This window comes from Glycine soja, chromosome 14 (assembly GCF_004193775.1).
Source record: "Glycine soja cultivar W05 chromosome 14, ASM419377v2, whole genome shotgun sequence".
NCBI lineage: Eukaryota > Viridiplantae > Streptophyta > Magnoliopsida > Fabales > Fabaceae > Glycine > Glycine soja.
The window spans coordinates 8,828,878-8,843,867 of record NC_041015.1 but is presented as its reverse complement, the minus strand read 5'-3'; the positions used below and the strand labels follow the sequence as shown (position 1 = coordinate 8,843,867).

At 32.8% G+C, this 14,990-nt stretch overlaps 1 protein-coding gene and 1 pseudogene across 2 annotated transcripts; both read left to right on the top strand.

Annotated features, from left to right (window-relative positions):
- Positions 1 to 2,230: 2,230 nt before the first annotated feature.
- Positions 2,231 to 5,380, top strand: LOC114383775 (annotated as a pseudogene).
- A 1,973-nt stretch (positions 5,381 to 7,353) lies between these two features.
- LOC114384853 (endo-1,4-beta-xylanase 1-like) lies at positions 7,354 to 13,521 on the top strand. 2 transcript variants are annotated; one of them, XM_028344667.1, is made up of 8 exons: positions 7,354 to 7,560; positions 8,441 to 8,610; positions 9,331 to 9,698; positions 9,792 to 9,948; positions 10,193 to 10,545; positions 10,744 to 10,921; positions 11,099 to 11,635; positions 12,172 to 13,521. In XM_028344667.1, the coding sequence occupies exons 2-8, from the start codon at positions 8,527 to 8,529 to the stop codon at positions 13,285 to 13,287; spliced, it is 2,793 nt and encodes a 930-aa protein (XP_028200468.1). In that variant the 5' UTR covers positions 7,354 to 7,560; positions 8,441 to 8,526; the 3' UTR covers positions 13,288 to 13,521. The 2 variants fall into 2 exon arrangements, with proteins under 2 accessions (XP_028200468.1, XP_028200469.1); XM_028344668.1 differs by lacking the exon at positions 8,441 to 8,610.
- Positions 13,522 to 14,990: the final 1,469 nt, after the last annotated feature.

Genomic DNA, 14,990 nt, shown 5'->3' with positions numbered 1-14,990 from the left:
ATATAAGATACTATTTTATTATATTTCTTTTTCTCTTCTTTCAGTCATAAAGTATGATTTTTATCATTTTTTTTTACATAAGATAGAGTTTTCTCAGTTTTACGTTTTTATTATATAAGATATTGATAATGATAGATAATAAGTTTATTTTATTCTTGAGTAAAAAATATTTAATTTTAAATTATTATTATTATTATTATTTCAAGATTTTTGCATTATATTATTTATTTTAACCATTATACTATTTATAATATTTATTTTATTATTTTATTATTATAGCTTATACGTCAATATAGTGTTAGATGATAAAATAATTTTTTTTTATATTTTTAATATTTTAATATTAAATCGTTTATATTAAACATTACTCTAGTCATATTATTTTTCATATTATACTCCAATATATTTTATACATTACACTAATAAACTTAATGAAAATGTAATGTCTACTTAGAAGTATACATGTTATTTTTATTTATTTTAAATTTGATTGAAAATAGTTTAAAATATATAGTATAAGATGAATAGTTTAAAACACAGTATGTAAAAAATATAATAATTGAGAGTATAAAAAATATATTTATAACAATTTATCTATAAATAAAAAATTACAAGTGTGTAATACTAATTAAATTTTTTTATATGTGTAAAAATATATGTATATATGTAGGTATAAAGATAAGCTAGTGTATCACATATCCTTTATTGTGATTATAATAGAATTAAATAATTGGAAGTGTTTTTATTACTTTGTTTAGTAGCCATGGTGTTGTTCGAACGGGTAGATAGGGTGAACTCTGTCACTAGGTCATTGTTTGTTGTTTATATCCATTTTGTGTTCTTAAAAAAAATTGGGTTTGTAAGTTGCTTACTTTAGTTAATGAGTTATTTTATTAAGTTGTGTTTTTTTTTTAAAATAAATAAATTCAACTTGTGAGTCAATCCAATGGATTCAATTCACGTGAGTTGGGTCAAATTCAAAGTTCAGGCACATTGATTTTTACCAACCTAATCTGGCTCAAACCTACCATTACCAAGGCGAGGCAAAAAATTGTCAACTTGACTTAACCCAATATGAATTGACGGGTTAAATGGGCTGATTTACCTTTTTTTTTAAAAAGAAAAAATACATAATATATGTATAAAATATCGAAAAATATTAAAAATAAAATTTAGTGATAAAACTTTTGAAGCACTGAATGAAAACTATAAAATCAATATATTATATTGTGTCTCATGGTTTATATATATTAATGATTTGAAAAGTCATATTCACATTATTCCAATTCTATATCTATATATAAAAAGATAAACTAGTATGCTGTTATTTTTTATGGTGATTAGAATATAATTAAAGAGTTGGGTTTACATATTACTTTAATTAGTTAGTGAGATAATGTAGTAAGTTATATGTATTTTTTTTTTAAAAAACATAATCCTTGCTTTTCAATGATTTAATTTAATAAGTTACAAAATAAGTTAGGTTAAATTTGACACACACTTTAGGCAATATAATTTTTACCAACCTAACTCGACTTGAACTTATGGTGAGTCGAGTTAACTCATATGTCATATCTCATATTGATTCGTCTATCTACTTTTTTTGTATCAAATAACATTCTTCATAAATTTTAGTAAAACACACGTGTTATTGTCCTAAAGCAAAACATTATCAATTTTAAAAGATATGAAAACAATGATGCATCTTTATTAACCAATAAATCAATTTCATGGAGGGAGGTAAAGTTCTAGAATGAACAAAAGATTGGGAAAGTTATGAAGAAAAAACTACAACTCATAGGGCTTCTTAAAAAAGAAAAGCAGTTTCCAAGGAGCAATCTTTGAGTACATGTTGTTGCCGGAAATCTTAATGGTTAGCCAAAATGGATTTGACTACAACTACTTCAACATGGTTTCAAAATTTGAATGATGAATCAAGTCATTTGGTTGTCAAGAGGAAAAATTTCTCGATTGCCATTTTGTGGACTATCAAGTTATTAAAAAAAAAAATACTTAATTCGAAGTGAATCTTAATAGAAATACGACCAAATTAAGTAAAGACTGAATTTAAAGGAAAACAATAAATTGACAAAGAAAGATTAGAAAATAATTGTATTGATTAGTTGGTTTTTTTGTTCAAAGGTCCTTATTATAATCGTTTCTAAAACAACTATTAATACTATAAAATCTAAAATAACTGAATTTAAATTGTTTTTATCCACGTTCATACATGAGTCCTACATTCTCAGTCGATTTCAGGTAGTTTAATTGTGTTTACAAGGCGCACTTCCCTCATCCCATTTTTTTTAGGAACCACTTCCTAAATCATGGGTTATTCACGTTCTTAATTGGTTTTACCCAAAATCTCATAATTTTAGATTCGGTTGAAACTCTGATGTGCTTATCTTCTAAGCTTCCTTTGAATTTTCAAGAAAATTGGCCGAATTATCTCTCATAACCATCATATCTTATTACTTTATCCAAAATCAAACAAACCCCTTTTGGCTAAGTTTTCATGAATTGGTTAACTAAAAATATTTCGATTGGTAACAGTACCACTAAAAAGGTAATCCTTCATTCTAGAATTTTTCTTTTTTGATACTTTTCCCTCCACTCTTATTGCCTGCCTTTTCCAGCTCTATGCAAAGAAACATACATCTACTTCAAAAATGAAGAAATGGGCAGAACAAAAGAAATAAGATACTAGTATAGCTTCTACTGAGAAAATAGTAAGTCTTTTTGACTATTTTTATCATCAATTTATTTTGATAACTCATACCTCAAATTTCATGTTGAAATAGGTTACTAAAAATACTTCCATTCTAGAAGAGGAAAAAAAAAGGAACGAAAAGGAAAATGTTACCTCTAAAAGAGATAATCAACTCAAGATTGAGAAAAAAACTCCTTCAACTGCATATGATAGGCCAAAGGTATATTCAAAACCTTACGCTGGACAAATATTTATTTGGGCTCAAAGTCTCACAAGGGGATAAAAGTGAAGAAAACACAAAGCACATGCAAGCTCAAATTAATAAGAATTAATAGGCATTACTTAGAGGGGCATTAGTCATAGGGACTCCCAAGGAGAAGGAAGGCATAATTCATGCTCCTCTTTCTAAGGTTTACGAACTTTCTCATCTCATTTTTAGTTTCTTCTCTATAATCTTTATGCATACATTCAGTGATCACATGTTTAATGTGGTTGGTATCTTCCGGTGTGCTGATTGTGTAATTGTATGCCTTCCCATTCAGGTGCTTCTAAATGACGGGAAGACTGAGGATGATACTAGCTCACCATTCGAGTGTAGAACCTTGCCAAGGGGCTGTAACTGAGCATCGGGTGCTTGGTCCAAAGATAAATGGATGCTCATGGGTTGAGCTGTGTCCACTTACCGGAAGCATCAGGTATCTTGGAAACAGTTTTGTATTCTCTATTCAACTGAATTGTTCATGTAGAAAGAGAGAGAGAGTAAACTCAATTTCCATCTGTCAGAATATATTTGGGATGTCTTCAACCCAGATTATCTCTAGAATATGTTGTGGAATCACCAACAGGGGGTGGTTCTGGGTTGAGCTTCTGCTCCTGCAAAGCCAGAACTTTGGTTTGATTCCAAGGCAACCCCACTGGTAGGTGATATGTAATCCCACTACGAATTCTTTTTTGAGGTAGGTGGTCTTCCCTGGCCTTACATAGCTAGGCATCATCTAATCTAAACTTCCGTCCAGCATAAAAGAAAAAGAACATGTGTAAATGCATAATCAATTAGTTATGTATAATTGAGGAATCAATTTAGGAGTTGTTTTCTGGTGCTGATATATTTCCTGATTTGTTTCTGTATTTAATTAGGGTCAAGGTCAGTATATTATTAGTCACTTAGTCTTATTGTTAGTGGGCTTGGGGTTGCACTATAAATAAGAGGATTAGGTTATGGTATTGTAATGTATTGCACCCTATAAATTGTATTTTAAGTTAATTACCTTTAGCCGATTTTCTATCTTTTCCTTGTTCACTTCAAACCTATAATTTTTACCATCTAAAAGGTGCCTCCTTTATCCTTTTTTTTGCTTTGTCTTTCATTAAAGATGCCCTGGTTCCAGTTCCTAATTCCTATTTTCTGATATAAGGATGAAATTTTAACCTTACATGCTTCAAATGATTTCTTCAATTTGGTTCCTGAGGCCATGACTGCCATGTCTTCTATTTGAAGTTGCATGTAAAATGAAAATACATATCATCATTGTTAGAAATTCATATCAATTTGTACCATATGCCATTTTAGTTAATGTGATGCCCAGTTAAATATACCAACCTCATTAATTTTCTACAGGAAAAAAAATTCTAAAGTTTATAATTCTGAAGTGAGGGCGAGCCCTGATGCAGCGGTAAAGTTGTGCCTTGGTGACTTGTTGGTCATGGATTCGAATCCGGAAACAGTCTCTTTGCATATGCAAGGTAAGACTGCGTACAATATCCCTCTCCTATACCTTCGCATAGCGAAGAGCCTCTGGGCAATGAGGTACGAAGTTTTTTTTATAATTCTGAAGTGCTTTAATAATTCACATGGCACGGGATAATTAGGATTGAAGTATTTGGCATGATTCTTGCTTTTTGTATTACTTATATTATTCTCAGTTTTGTGTTAACTGCATGGTGAATTCTTTCTTTGTCAGAAGTAATCTCAATTCATGTGGTAAATTTAAATAAACTTATGTGGTCTTTATTTTTTTTTTAAAAAAAATCCCTGCTAAGTAACTTCTATTTTTTTTCTATAAATTTTATTCGCTGATTTCTTCTCCCCTTTTCCAGTTGCGTGTCCATTGTGCTGAAGCACTTGGCACACCAATAGTGGGTGACTATAAGTATGGCTGGTTTGTGCATAGTCGATGGAAACAAATGCCACGAGTTGATATCGAGCCAACAACTGGAAAACCAGAAGGCCTAGATGTTCAGAAGGGAAGTGTTTTATCAAAGGTTCCTCTATTGCATCTTCACTGCAGAGAACTTGTACTCCCCAACATTGCTAAGTTTCTGCATGTTTTGAACAATAGTTCAGAAGAACTACGCACTTCACTTAGAGAGCAGCCTGATGTTCTTCGCTTTGTGGCAACAATGCCTTCACATATGAGAATTAGTTGGAATCTTATGTCTTCGTATTTAGTCTGAAAGAATTGCAAAATGCGTTTTGTCGATTAACTGAAGGGGAAAGAAATAGTGTCAACTAGTATTTAATAGTTTAGGCAAAGGTATCATAGGTTGAAGTTCAATTACATTGAGTATTAACATATAATTGAAACTTCGCTGATTTGTCAGAATTCAGTTTTTGACATGCGTTGATGATATCTGCTTTAGGAATTTCCGATGTTCATTGTTATTTATTTGTTCATATTCGGGACTTCTTTTATGATGTTCGTATTCTAGACTTTATAACGAGTGCAGGTACACCTCGTGTATTAAATGAGAAGAGTCTTGTATTCTTTATGATCCTTCAAAGAAGGACTCCTATCTCAGTCCTTTTCATTTATTTATTTATTTTGGCTATTTTACAAGATATTTGCATTTTCACATGGCTGCCTGTTTTAGGATTTTCCAATGGACTCTCTTATTTTACTTGACCATCTCATAAATTTCGTGACAAATATAGGTATTCGTCATAAGTACTAATTACGAAGATATGACGACTTTTACTTGATTATATCTTAAATTTTGTGAAGATTATAGGTATATGTCCTATTAATCGAGTTTTCATTCTGGTTTTATACCAAGAAAAATGTTAATGTCCAATGGTTGAAAGTACTCAAGGCGGAGAACTAATATCTAATGAAATGACGATGAAGGTTTTCAAGAAGAGCATATGCAAATAATGCACATTCTTTAGAAGAATAAGGCACATATTTCAATTGATGGTAGTTTGAACATGACTTTTGTTTAAGTTTCAAGTTAACTATTCTGTTCGAAGTATTGAACGACGGTGGTCTTGTTTTTGTGACTGATCGACCTAGACTAATAGGTGAATTGTCTTAAGATGTGAGGGTGTTAGTCTGAACTCCTTGAATTTGGTTTGCACGAGTGATAATTAAGGTACTTGCCAAGGTACTCCAATGCCTAACTTAATAAAGAATCCATCCCTTGCAAAAATACCTTTACAATGACGTTCTAAGTGTATATAGGTGTCAGACTTGAGTTGAAATACGTGGCATAAGGCCCAAAGCCCCTTACGAGCAATTATGTTATACTTCATTGCATATTCATGTGAATTTAGTATCGAAAGTTTACTATAATTGACTTTTTAAGGTACATTCAATTTTAATGATGTAGGATAAATAGGCTTAGGTTCAGTTTGTAATAGAAATAACAAGGATTTCACTGGAAATAGTTTTATAATCGATGAGACAACTATCATACTAATGGATCATAAGAATTGGATCGATACATCATAAGTGTGTTTGAAAAGATATTTTAGTTAGTTTCTAATTTTTTTATTAGCTAAAAAATTATTTGACTGTTTGGGTAAATGAATTTTTTTAATAGTTTCTAGCTTTTTCTGAAATATTACTTGAAGTAATGTTTTTTAAAGTGCTAACTTCTAACTTTTTATATTTATTTCCTTTTTGTTCTTGAATATTTATTAGATTTCCTTTTTGATCTTTTATATCTAAGATAAAATTTTATTATTTTTATCCTTTATATAATTTTACATCTTTCAGTTACTTTAACAGATAATTTTACCAACTACTTATGATTCAATAAGATAACTTTCCAGCTTTCAACTATTTTTAGCTATCAATTAGTTTTTTTCATTTTCTAGATAGCTTTCCAGCTTCTAGCTAATTTTTTCAAACATGACCCATGTCTTTTTTTTTTTTTCACTTTTTATAGTATCAATTCATTTGAATTTGCCAAATGGTGCAACTATTATTACCAAACATTCTAGACTTCCTTTCTCTCTCTTGTTACTTTCATCTACATAATAATATGTTAAACATTCCTAGTTTTGCCTTCAACCTAATCTCTTTTCCACAAACTCACCAATTCCCTTAATTGTAAACTAATAATAATAATACCTTGAGGACAATTGACTTGCTGAAGAACATAAAGGCCTATATAGTTTGAGAAAACCAAATTTTGTAAAAGTTCAGGACTAAAAATATAGTTAATTCATTTTATAGTTAATTCATTTTTAAATTAGAGAACCTAGAAAAAAAAGTTTCAAGAACTAAAATCAAATTTAATGTTTTCTTTAGAGGAACTACAAAATACTTTATCCTCAAAAAAATAATATGCAATTACTCTTATTGGTTTGGGCCTATTTGCCCATTAGATCCCGCATACGTGTCAATTAACTTGTCTCCTGGTCTGGTCAATGGTCTTCTCAAATCAAAATCTCCTGAAACTGAAACCATGAAACGCCGTGTTTTTCACTCAATGTACCAATCTCATAGTCACAGTAGTACGATGCTGTGTCTTTCACAGCCACATCACCTTGTAATCGCACGAACCGCTGCTTTTTTGTTGGACCGAACCGGAGACACACAAACAACAAGTATTCGATTTTGATTTAGGTAATAGCCAATTACTATGTCATATTATTCTACCAATTCTTTTTCTTTATTTTTTATCATCCGCATACATAATTCGAAATGTTCACAAATGTACAAGCTATTGTAAACGTGGCTTTACTTATAAGAGCAACGCAGCACTGCTTATTTCCTATTTATTATGGTATTTCAATTTAAGTTGAGCAAGTTATATATATATATATATATATTAACCATAATTGCCAAGACGATGCTTGGCTTGATTCTTAATAACATTTCACGAATTCACTATTGCTTGATCTCGATTGGATTATTTTGCTAAAATTGCACCGTCACATATAATTTTAAATTTATAACAACTCATTCACTCCGTTAAATACACTCTCTTAAATCAACTGACTTATACCCTCTGTATAAACAAATGATTTTTGTTTCATTTAAATGTTGCAAGGTGCTTTAGAGATCGTGTGTTATAGTGGCAGCTTGGATATCTGCAATTGAGTTCCAGTTAGTTAGTATGTTCTTATATACGTAGGAAATTGTTGGACCCATTATGTTATATACGGATAGAAAAGCCATTTCCACCTAACACTGCAAAATCTTGCAATCTAAGTCTCATCTAAGTTGATCAGATATTTAATATTTCATTAAGGAACCAAAGCATCCATCCTTAACTTCCGATCCTTCATCCTTACTTAGGCTTCCATTCCAATTCAAGCATTACTAATCTGCAAGATAAAGCAAAAAGCACAGGAGCGGGAGAAGGCAAATTAAAAGAAATTTCAAAAAGTTATTTTTGTTTTTTTGGGTTTATTTGAAAGAGTGTAGGTAGATGTTAATTGGTTATAAAATTCATTTGATCCCAAAGTTTGGATAATAATAATGATATTATATCCGAATGAAGGATGAGTGGGAAGGAAATTTTCTGGTTGGCCACAGTGTTATATCCGTAGCCTTCACTCACAAATTTGCTGAGCAAGAGGGTATATAATGAAGAGGTTCTCTGCCTGCTGCTTCACAAGCAGAATCTCTAAGTTTCACTCCCACTGGAAGCGCAACCATTCTCGGTCTCAGGTACCTTAACCCCTGAGGGTTATTTCTTTCTGTGTCAAAGGTCATTCACACTATGTTTGCTCAATGATTCGTATTTCTTTAGTGATGTGATTAGTTGGTCATGCCTTTGGCATTTTTGCTTTAGCAGCCCTTGATTGTTCCTTTTATTAATGAAGGTCCTGCATTAACCACATTGCATAATTTGGTAGCCCCACAATGGATGGAATCTGAGATCATGCCTCTCAGATGTCCATTTCTAGATTCATTGTTGAATCTTGTTTTTGTTTTGAAGTGTATCTAAGGTTACTGCTACTTAGACTTGTCGAGTTTTCTTGTGTTAGATTTAGTAAATGTATACATTATGCAAAGTATAATTTGTTAGATGTTTGTGAGTTGCAAGCTAACAAGGACTAATGCTGCAAGCAATTAAATGAAACCTTGATTTAAGGAAGTAGAAGTAAATGGGACAATAGTAAATGAGACATTCTTGAGTGAATCTTATGGCAAAGTAAAATAAATAAGATTAGCCAGGAGATAAAACATAATATGCACTAGACCATGAGGCTGTTGAATTCCTTGCCTCCTCCTCCTGCGCTATTTATGGAAGGTCACAGATGAGACTTTGGAGAGTTCTTCCCAATTTGTTATACCCAAACACATAACAAGCCGTATCAACCATGCGCATATTTCCTTCTAAGGCATTTAGCTTCAATTGTTTTGTGATATTTTTTTCTTTGACAGATCATGGCAGGAATCATCTCTGGCCCAAGTGGGAGCGAGGGTGTTAATATTTTACTTAATCATGACTTCTCTAGTGAGCTGAACTCTTGGCATCTCAATAACTGCACTGGCTATGTAATTTCGGCTGAATCAGGTAATCAAGGGGGAATTTCAATGGAGTCGAATGTTAATTATGTTGTTATCACCGACCGAAAGGAATGTTGGCAAGGTCTTGAGCAAGACATTACCAACAGAATTTCCATTGGTTCCACTTACACGGTTTCGGCTTGTGTGGGAGTTTCTGGGCTTTCTCAGCGATCTAGTGATGTTATAGCTACTCTGAAACTAGAATATCATGATTCAGCTACTAGATACTTGTTCATTGGAAGGTATATGATTTTGAGATTTCGTTGTATCTTCTTCCTTGCTTTAAAGAAATTGAGGAAAATGCCCTTTACATGCTTGCCATTATTTTTCTACAGAACTTCTGTTAATAAGGATAGCTGGGAAAAGTTGGAAGGGACATTCTCATTGTCAACTATGCCTCATAGGGTTATATTTTATTTGGAAGGACCTGCTCCTGGAGTTGACCTGCTAATACGATCAGTAGAGATCAACTGTTCCACTCCAAATAATAGTGTAAGTCAGTATGTCACGAAGTTGTGTATTTTAAGCAATGTTATTTCTTTGTGCAATTCAACATATTGGCAAAGTCTAATACTGTTTGATAAATATCAAACTCATGATTGTGCAATTGCTATTACTTCTTCTATGGTTAGATTGAAATTGCAATAAATGTGTTAGTTTCCCTGCTTAGTTGTCTTGTGAAATCTGTATGCTTTCAACATACTAACTCATGTACATTATCCTCCTATTTTAAAAGACCACAAGCACAGGATGTGTTTCAGCTGGAGATGACAACATCATAATTAACCCCCAATTTGATGATGGTCTGAATAACTGGTCTGGAAGAGGCTGCAAGATTATGTTGCATGATTCCATGAATGATGGGAAAATTGTTCCAAAGTCTGGGAAATTCTTTGCATCTGCAACAGAACGCACACAAAGCTGGAATGGAATTCAGCAAGAGATCACTGGACGCGTGCAGCGCAAACTGGCCTATGAGGTCACTGCTTTAGTTAGAATATTTGGAAACAATGTCTCTACTGCTGATGTACGGGCTACTTTGTGGGTCCAAACACCAGATCTTCGAGAGCAGTATATAGGCATTGCAAAGTTAGTATCTGTCTTATTTTTCTATCACTGCATTTCACATGGACTCTTTGGCATAATAAGACTTTCTTTTTGTTCTTCTTGAATCTTGATGAACAAACAAAAAGAAACTTGCTATAGTATGGTTTAGTGATATAATGATATTAGCATTCTCCTTTAACATTTCTTCCACTTGCTGAAGAAAGCTGGTGTGTTCTGAAGGGTGCAGGCAACAGATAAAGATTGGGTTACAATGCAGGGAAAATTCCTTCTAAATGGTTCTCCATCGAAAGTGGTCCTTTATTTAGAGGGCCCCCCTCCAGGCACTGACATTCTTCTCAATAATTTGATCTTAAAGCATGCAGCTAAAACACCTCCTTCAACCCCACCGGATTTAAAGGTTAGACTTTTGAAGCTTTTTCGTTTCTGTAAATTACTTTAATAAAATTATTGCTAGTTTTTCCTGAAAATTTGTTTTACACAAGCATTTTTTAAGAATTTATCTGTTGCCTTATGTACTTTGCTTATGCTGCCAATTCTATGTTTCAAGCACCTAACAGTTGATTTTGTTTTGCAGAATATTGCTTTTGGGGTTAATATAATTGAGAACAGCAATCTGGCTGATAGCACAAATGGATGGTTTCCCCTTGGCAATTGCACTTTAAGTGTTAAAACTGGTTCACCACACATAATTCCACCAATGGCAAGAGATTCTCTTGGTTCTCATGAGTTCCTAAGCGGGCGATACATCCTTGTAACTAATCGAACGCAAACATGGATGGGTCCTGCTCAAACTATCACTGATAAAGTTAAACTCTTTGTGACTTATCAAGTGTCTGCTTGGGTCCGGATTGGCTCAGGATCATCCGGGCCTCAGAATGTGAATGTTGCCCTTGGTGTTGACAACCAGTGGGTCAATGGAGGACAAACTCAGGTTTCGGATGACATGTGGCATGAAATTGGAGGGTCCTTTAGAATTGAAAAGCAGCCATCAAAGGTTATGGTTTATGTCCAAGGTCCTGCTTCTGGTGTGGACTTAATGGTTGCTGGACTTCAAATTTTTCCTGTGGATAGACACACAAGATTTAGATATTTAAAGATCCAAACTGATAAGGTGACATCAAGTTTTCCTTTATATCTCATATTATTAGTCTTAGACAATAGCTTCTGAAACATATGGAATGTTCCTAAATTGCCTTGCACTTGAACTGGTTTGAATGAGTAACATTTAACACAAAAAGAAAAAGGAAATTAGATCAAGTGATATGCAGATAATAGCCTCTAGAATTTGATGCATAGGCATGGTGCCAGTATGTAGATTAACAAATTTACCATTAACCTATCCAAAGGATTGATTAATGTATGATAATGAGAAATGTTTACCTCCTTCCTATATGACCCTCCAACTCACATATTTCATGAATTGTTCTATCTCTAAAATCTGCTCAAGATTACTAAAAGGCATAATTTTTCTTGTGAACAAAACAAATTTTTCCATGGCAGTAAATAAATGTTGCATGAAGCTAAGTATGTTTCAGACTTCTGTGCCTTATCTTAATATTACATGATCCATTCTTCATTGATAGAATATGAGATGATTTGCATTATTTTTATATATATTTTAATTTATACGTACTTGCTGCACTGCAGATTCGTAAACGTGATGTTATCCTGAAATTCTCTGGACTGGACTCTGGCAGCTATGCTAACACCTCGGTAAAAGTTATACAAACACAGAATGATTTCCCAATTGGAACATGCATCAGTAGAATGAACATTGACAATGAGGACTTTGTTAACTTCGTTGTGAAGCATTTTAACTGGGCTGTGTTTGAAAATGAGTTGAAGTGGTATTGGACTGAGCCACAACAAGGAAATTTCAATTACAAAGATGCTGATAATCTGCTAAGCTTGTGTCAGAAGCACAAGATACAAACTCGCGGTCATTGTATCTTCTGGGAAGTGGATGAAACTGTTCAGCAGTGGATCAAGTCACTGAACAAAAACGATTTGATGACGGCTGTCCAAAACCGCCTAAACGGCCTGCTGACTCGCTACAAGGGCAAGTTCAGTCACTATGATGTTAACAATGAAATGCTGCATGGTTCATTTTACCAAGACAGGCTAGGCAAGGATATAAGGGCAAACATGTTCAAGACTGCAAACCAACTAGACCCTTCTGCCACACTCTTTGTGAATGATTACCACGTTGAAGATGGACGTGACACCAGATCGAGTCCAGATAAGTACATCCATCACATTCTTGATTTGCAAGAGCAAGGTGCCCCAGTTGGGGGAATTGGAATTCAAGGCCACATAGATAGTCCAATAGGGCCTATTGTTAGTTCTTCCCTTGACAAGTTGGGTATTCTTGGTCTACCTATATGGTTCACTGAGCTTGATGTGTCTTCCGTCAATGAATATGTTAGAGCAGATGATCTTGAAGTTATGCTACGCGAAGCCATGGCTCATCCTACGGTGGAAGGCATAATGCTGTGGGGATTTTGGGAGTTGTTTATGAGTAGGGACAATTCACACTTGGTGAATGCAGAAGGTGACATCAATGAGGCTGGGAAAAGGTTCTTATCTCTTAAACAAGAGTGGCTTTCTCATAGCCGTGGCCATGTTGATGAGCAAGGTCAATACAACTTCAGAGGCTTTCATGGAACATATGATGTGCAAGTTGTGACCCCATCAAAGAAAATTTCTAAGACATTTGTGCTTGACAAAGGTGACTCGCCACTAGTGGTATCCATTGATTTATAACCATAATGCTTCGCCCCAAGAACTAATATCATGTCTTTTATATATATATATATATTTGGGTTGGCTGAAAAACTACATTGGTGGTGTTATGTTATCTTAAAATAGTTGGGATTTGAGTTGTCTGCACAATTGCACAAAATCTAAACACTTAAAGATTGTCTCACTTTATTATAAATATACTTGTAAGAAATGAAAAATAAATAAAAAGTGATACTTGTTTGCTTATAAATGCAATCCTATTCCTGTGGGTCATTCTATTACTCTACTAGTTGCTTTTAGTTTCAAACTTTCTACCCTTAGGATTAGGCAGAAGGGAAACAGAAAATATAAAAGCGTGCTTCCACAAAAATGAAAATATTAAAAAACCTCTCTAAATTGCATATTTGCACTAAACAACTTTTAAATTTTGATATTGTAATTTACCTTTAATTAAGGGATCTTGTTCTATTATTTTTTTAAAAGTTCACACCCCCATTATGTATATATTCCTCCTAAAAATTAATCCCAACATCTTCACATGTGTTGGTTTTGATTAAGGAGCATAAGGAACACATCTTCTAAAATACTCTTACATTAGTAAAATTTATTAAAAATTACAAAATTAGAATTAAAAAAGACATTAGACTCAAAAAATTTAATTTCTAATAAAATCCAATCGATAAAAGAGAATATGTTAAAGAGTTTGTTTGTTGTATTTTTCTTTGATCATTGTAAGATTTATAATCATTTATTTTTTTTAAAATGTTCTCCTTATTTTTAATTATATGTCAAACAAATGTTTTTTTGTCCTATCTAAATTTTATTTTAATTATATTTTTTTATAAAGAAAGAACTTATTCAATTAAGAGAGTCCAACATAGTAACCAAATTATGTCCCTTAAATATACCAACCAACGAGGGTGTCCTATGTAAAGAAAAAACTTTGTTGATAGTGATAAAACTCACTTTAATGACATTATGTTTTGTTTTACAGCATAAAAAAGGAAACTTTTTTTAAGTTTTTACGTTTGTAGTAAAGCAACCTAGTGTTGCTTCCAAATTTTTATGTTTTTTAAGCGGTTTTTTTCTGCCCACCGCGTAACCAAAAACCAAATATGCACTTCCATTTCTAAAAGGAATTATTCTTTGATGTATGCTAAGAGAAGAAATACCTTTGATGCGCACACTCACACAAAAAGGAATAGATTCAAATTTGACTTTTACTACTTGATTTCTGATCTGAAGAATATTGGGAATTGTAACTGATTTTATGTTCATAAACACGATTGACAGTGTAAGCAAAAGATAAACTGCTAAAATGCTTTGAACTTATGAGTAACAGATTTAATCGACTTTCTATTGTAAATGTCAATGATTGAGCAGTTTGCAATGCCTAGAAACAGCACAAAACATGATCTAATTCACTGTTCATCAGTATCAATATTAGAGCTATATATCCTTTCTGCAAGAAAAAGTGAAAAACAAAACTCTGAACCTATTAAAAAAATAGATCAATTAGTTGAGAGTATTCCAAACCTTTAACTTAGTAACAATTGAAAAATATGTCACTAGAAATAGAAATAGTAACAGGGTGCGAGATCAGCAAAACTTGTATTGTGAAGACTTTTCTGCTACAGCGTTTCTTTTTTTTTTTTTTTGTAAAAAAAAATAGCTCCTGGCCTCTTTCAATACGTAGAACAACGGTTTTAAAAGTGAGCAGATTC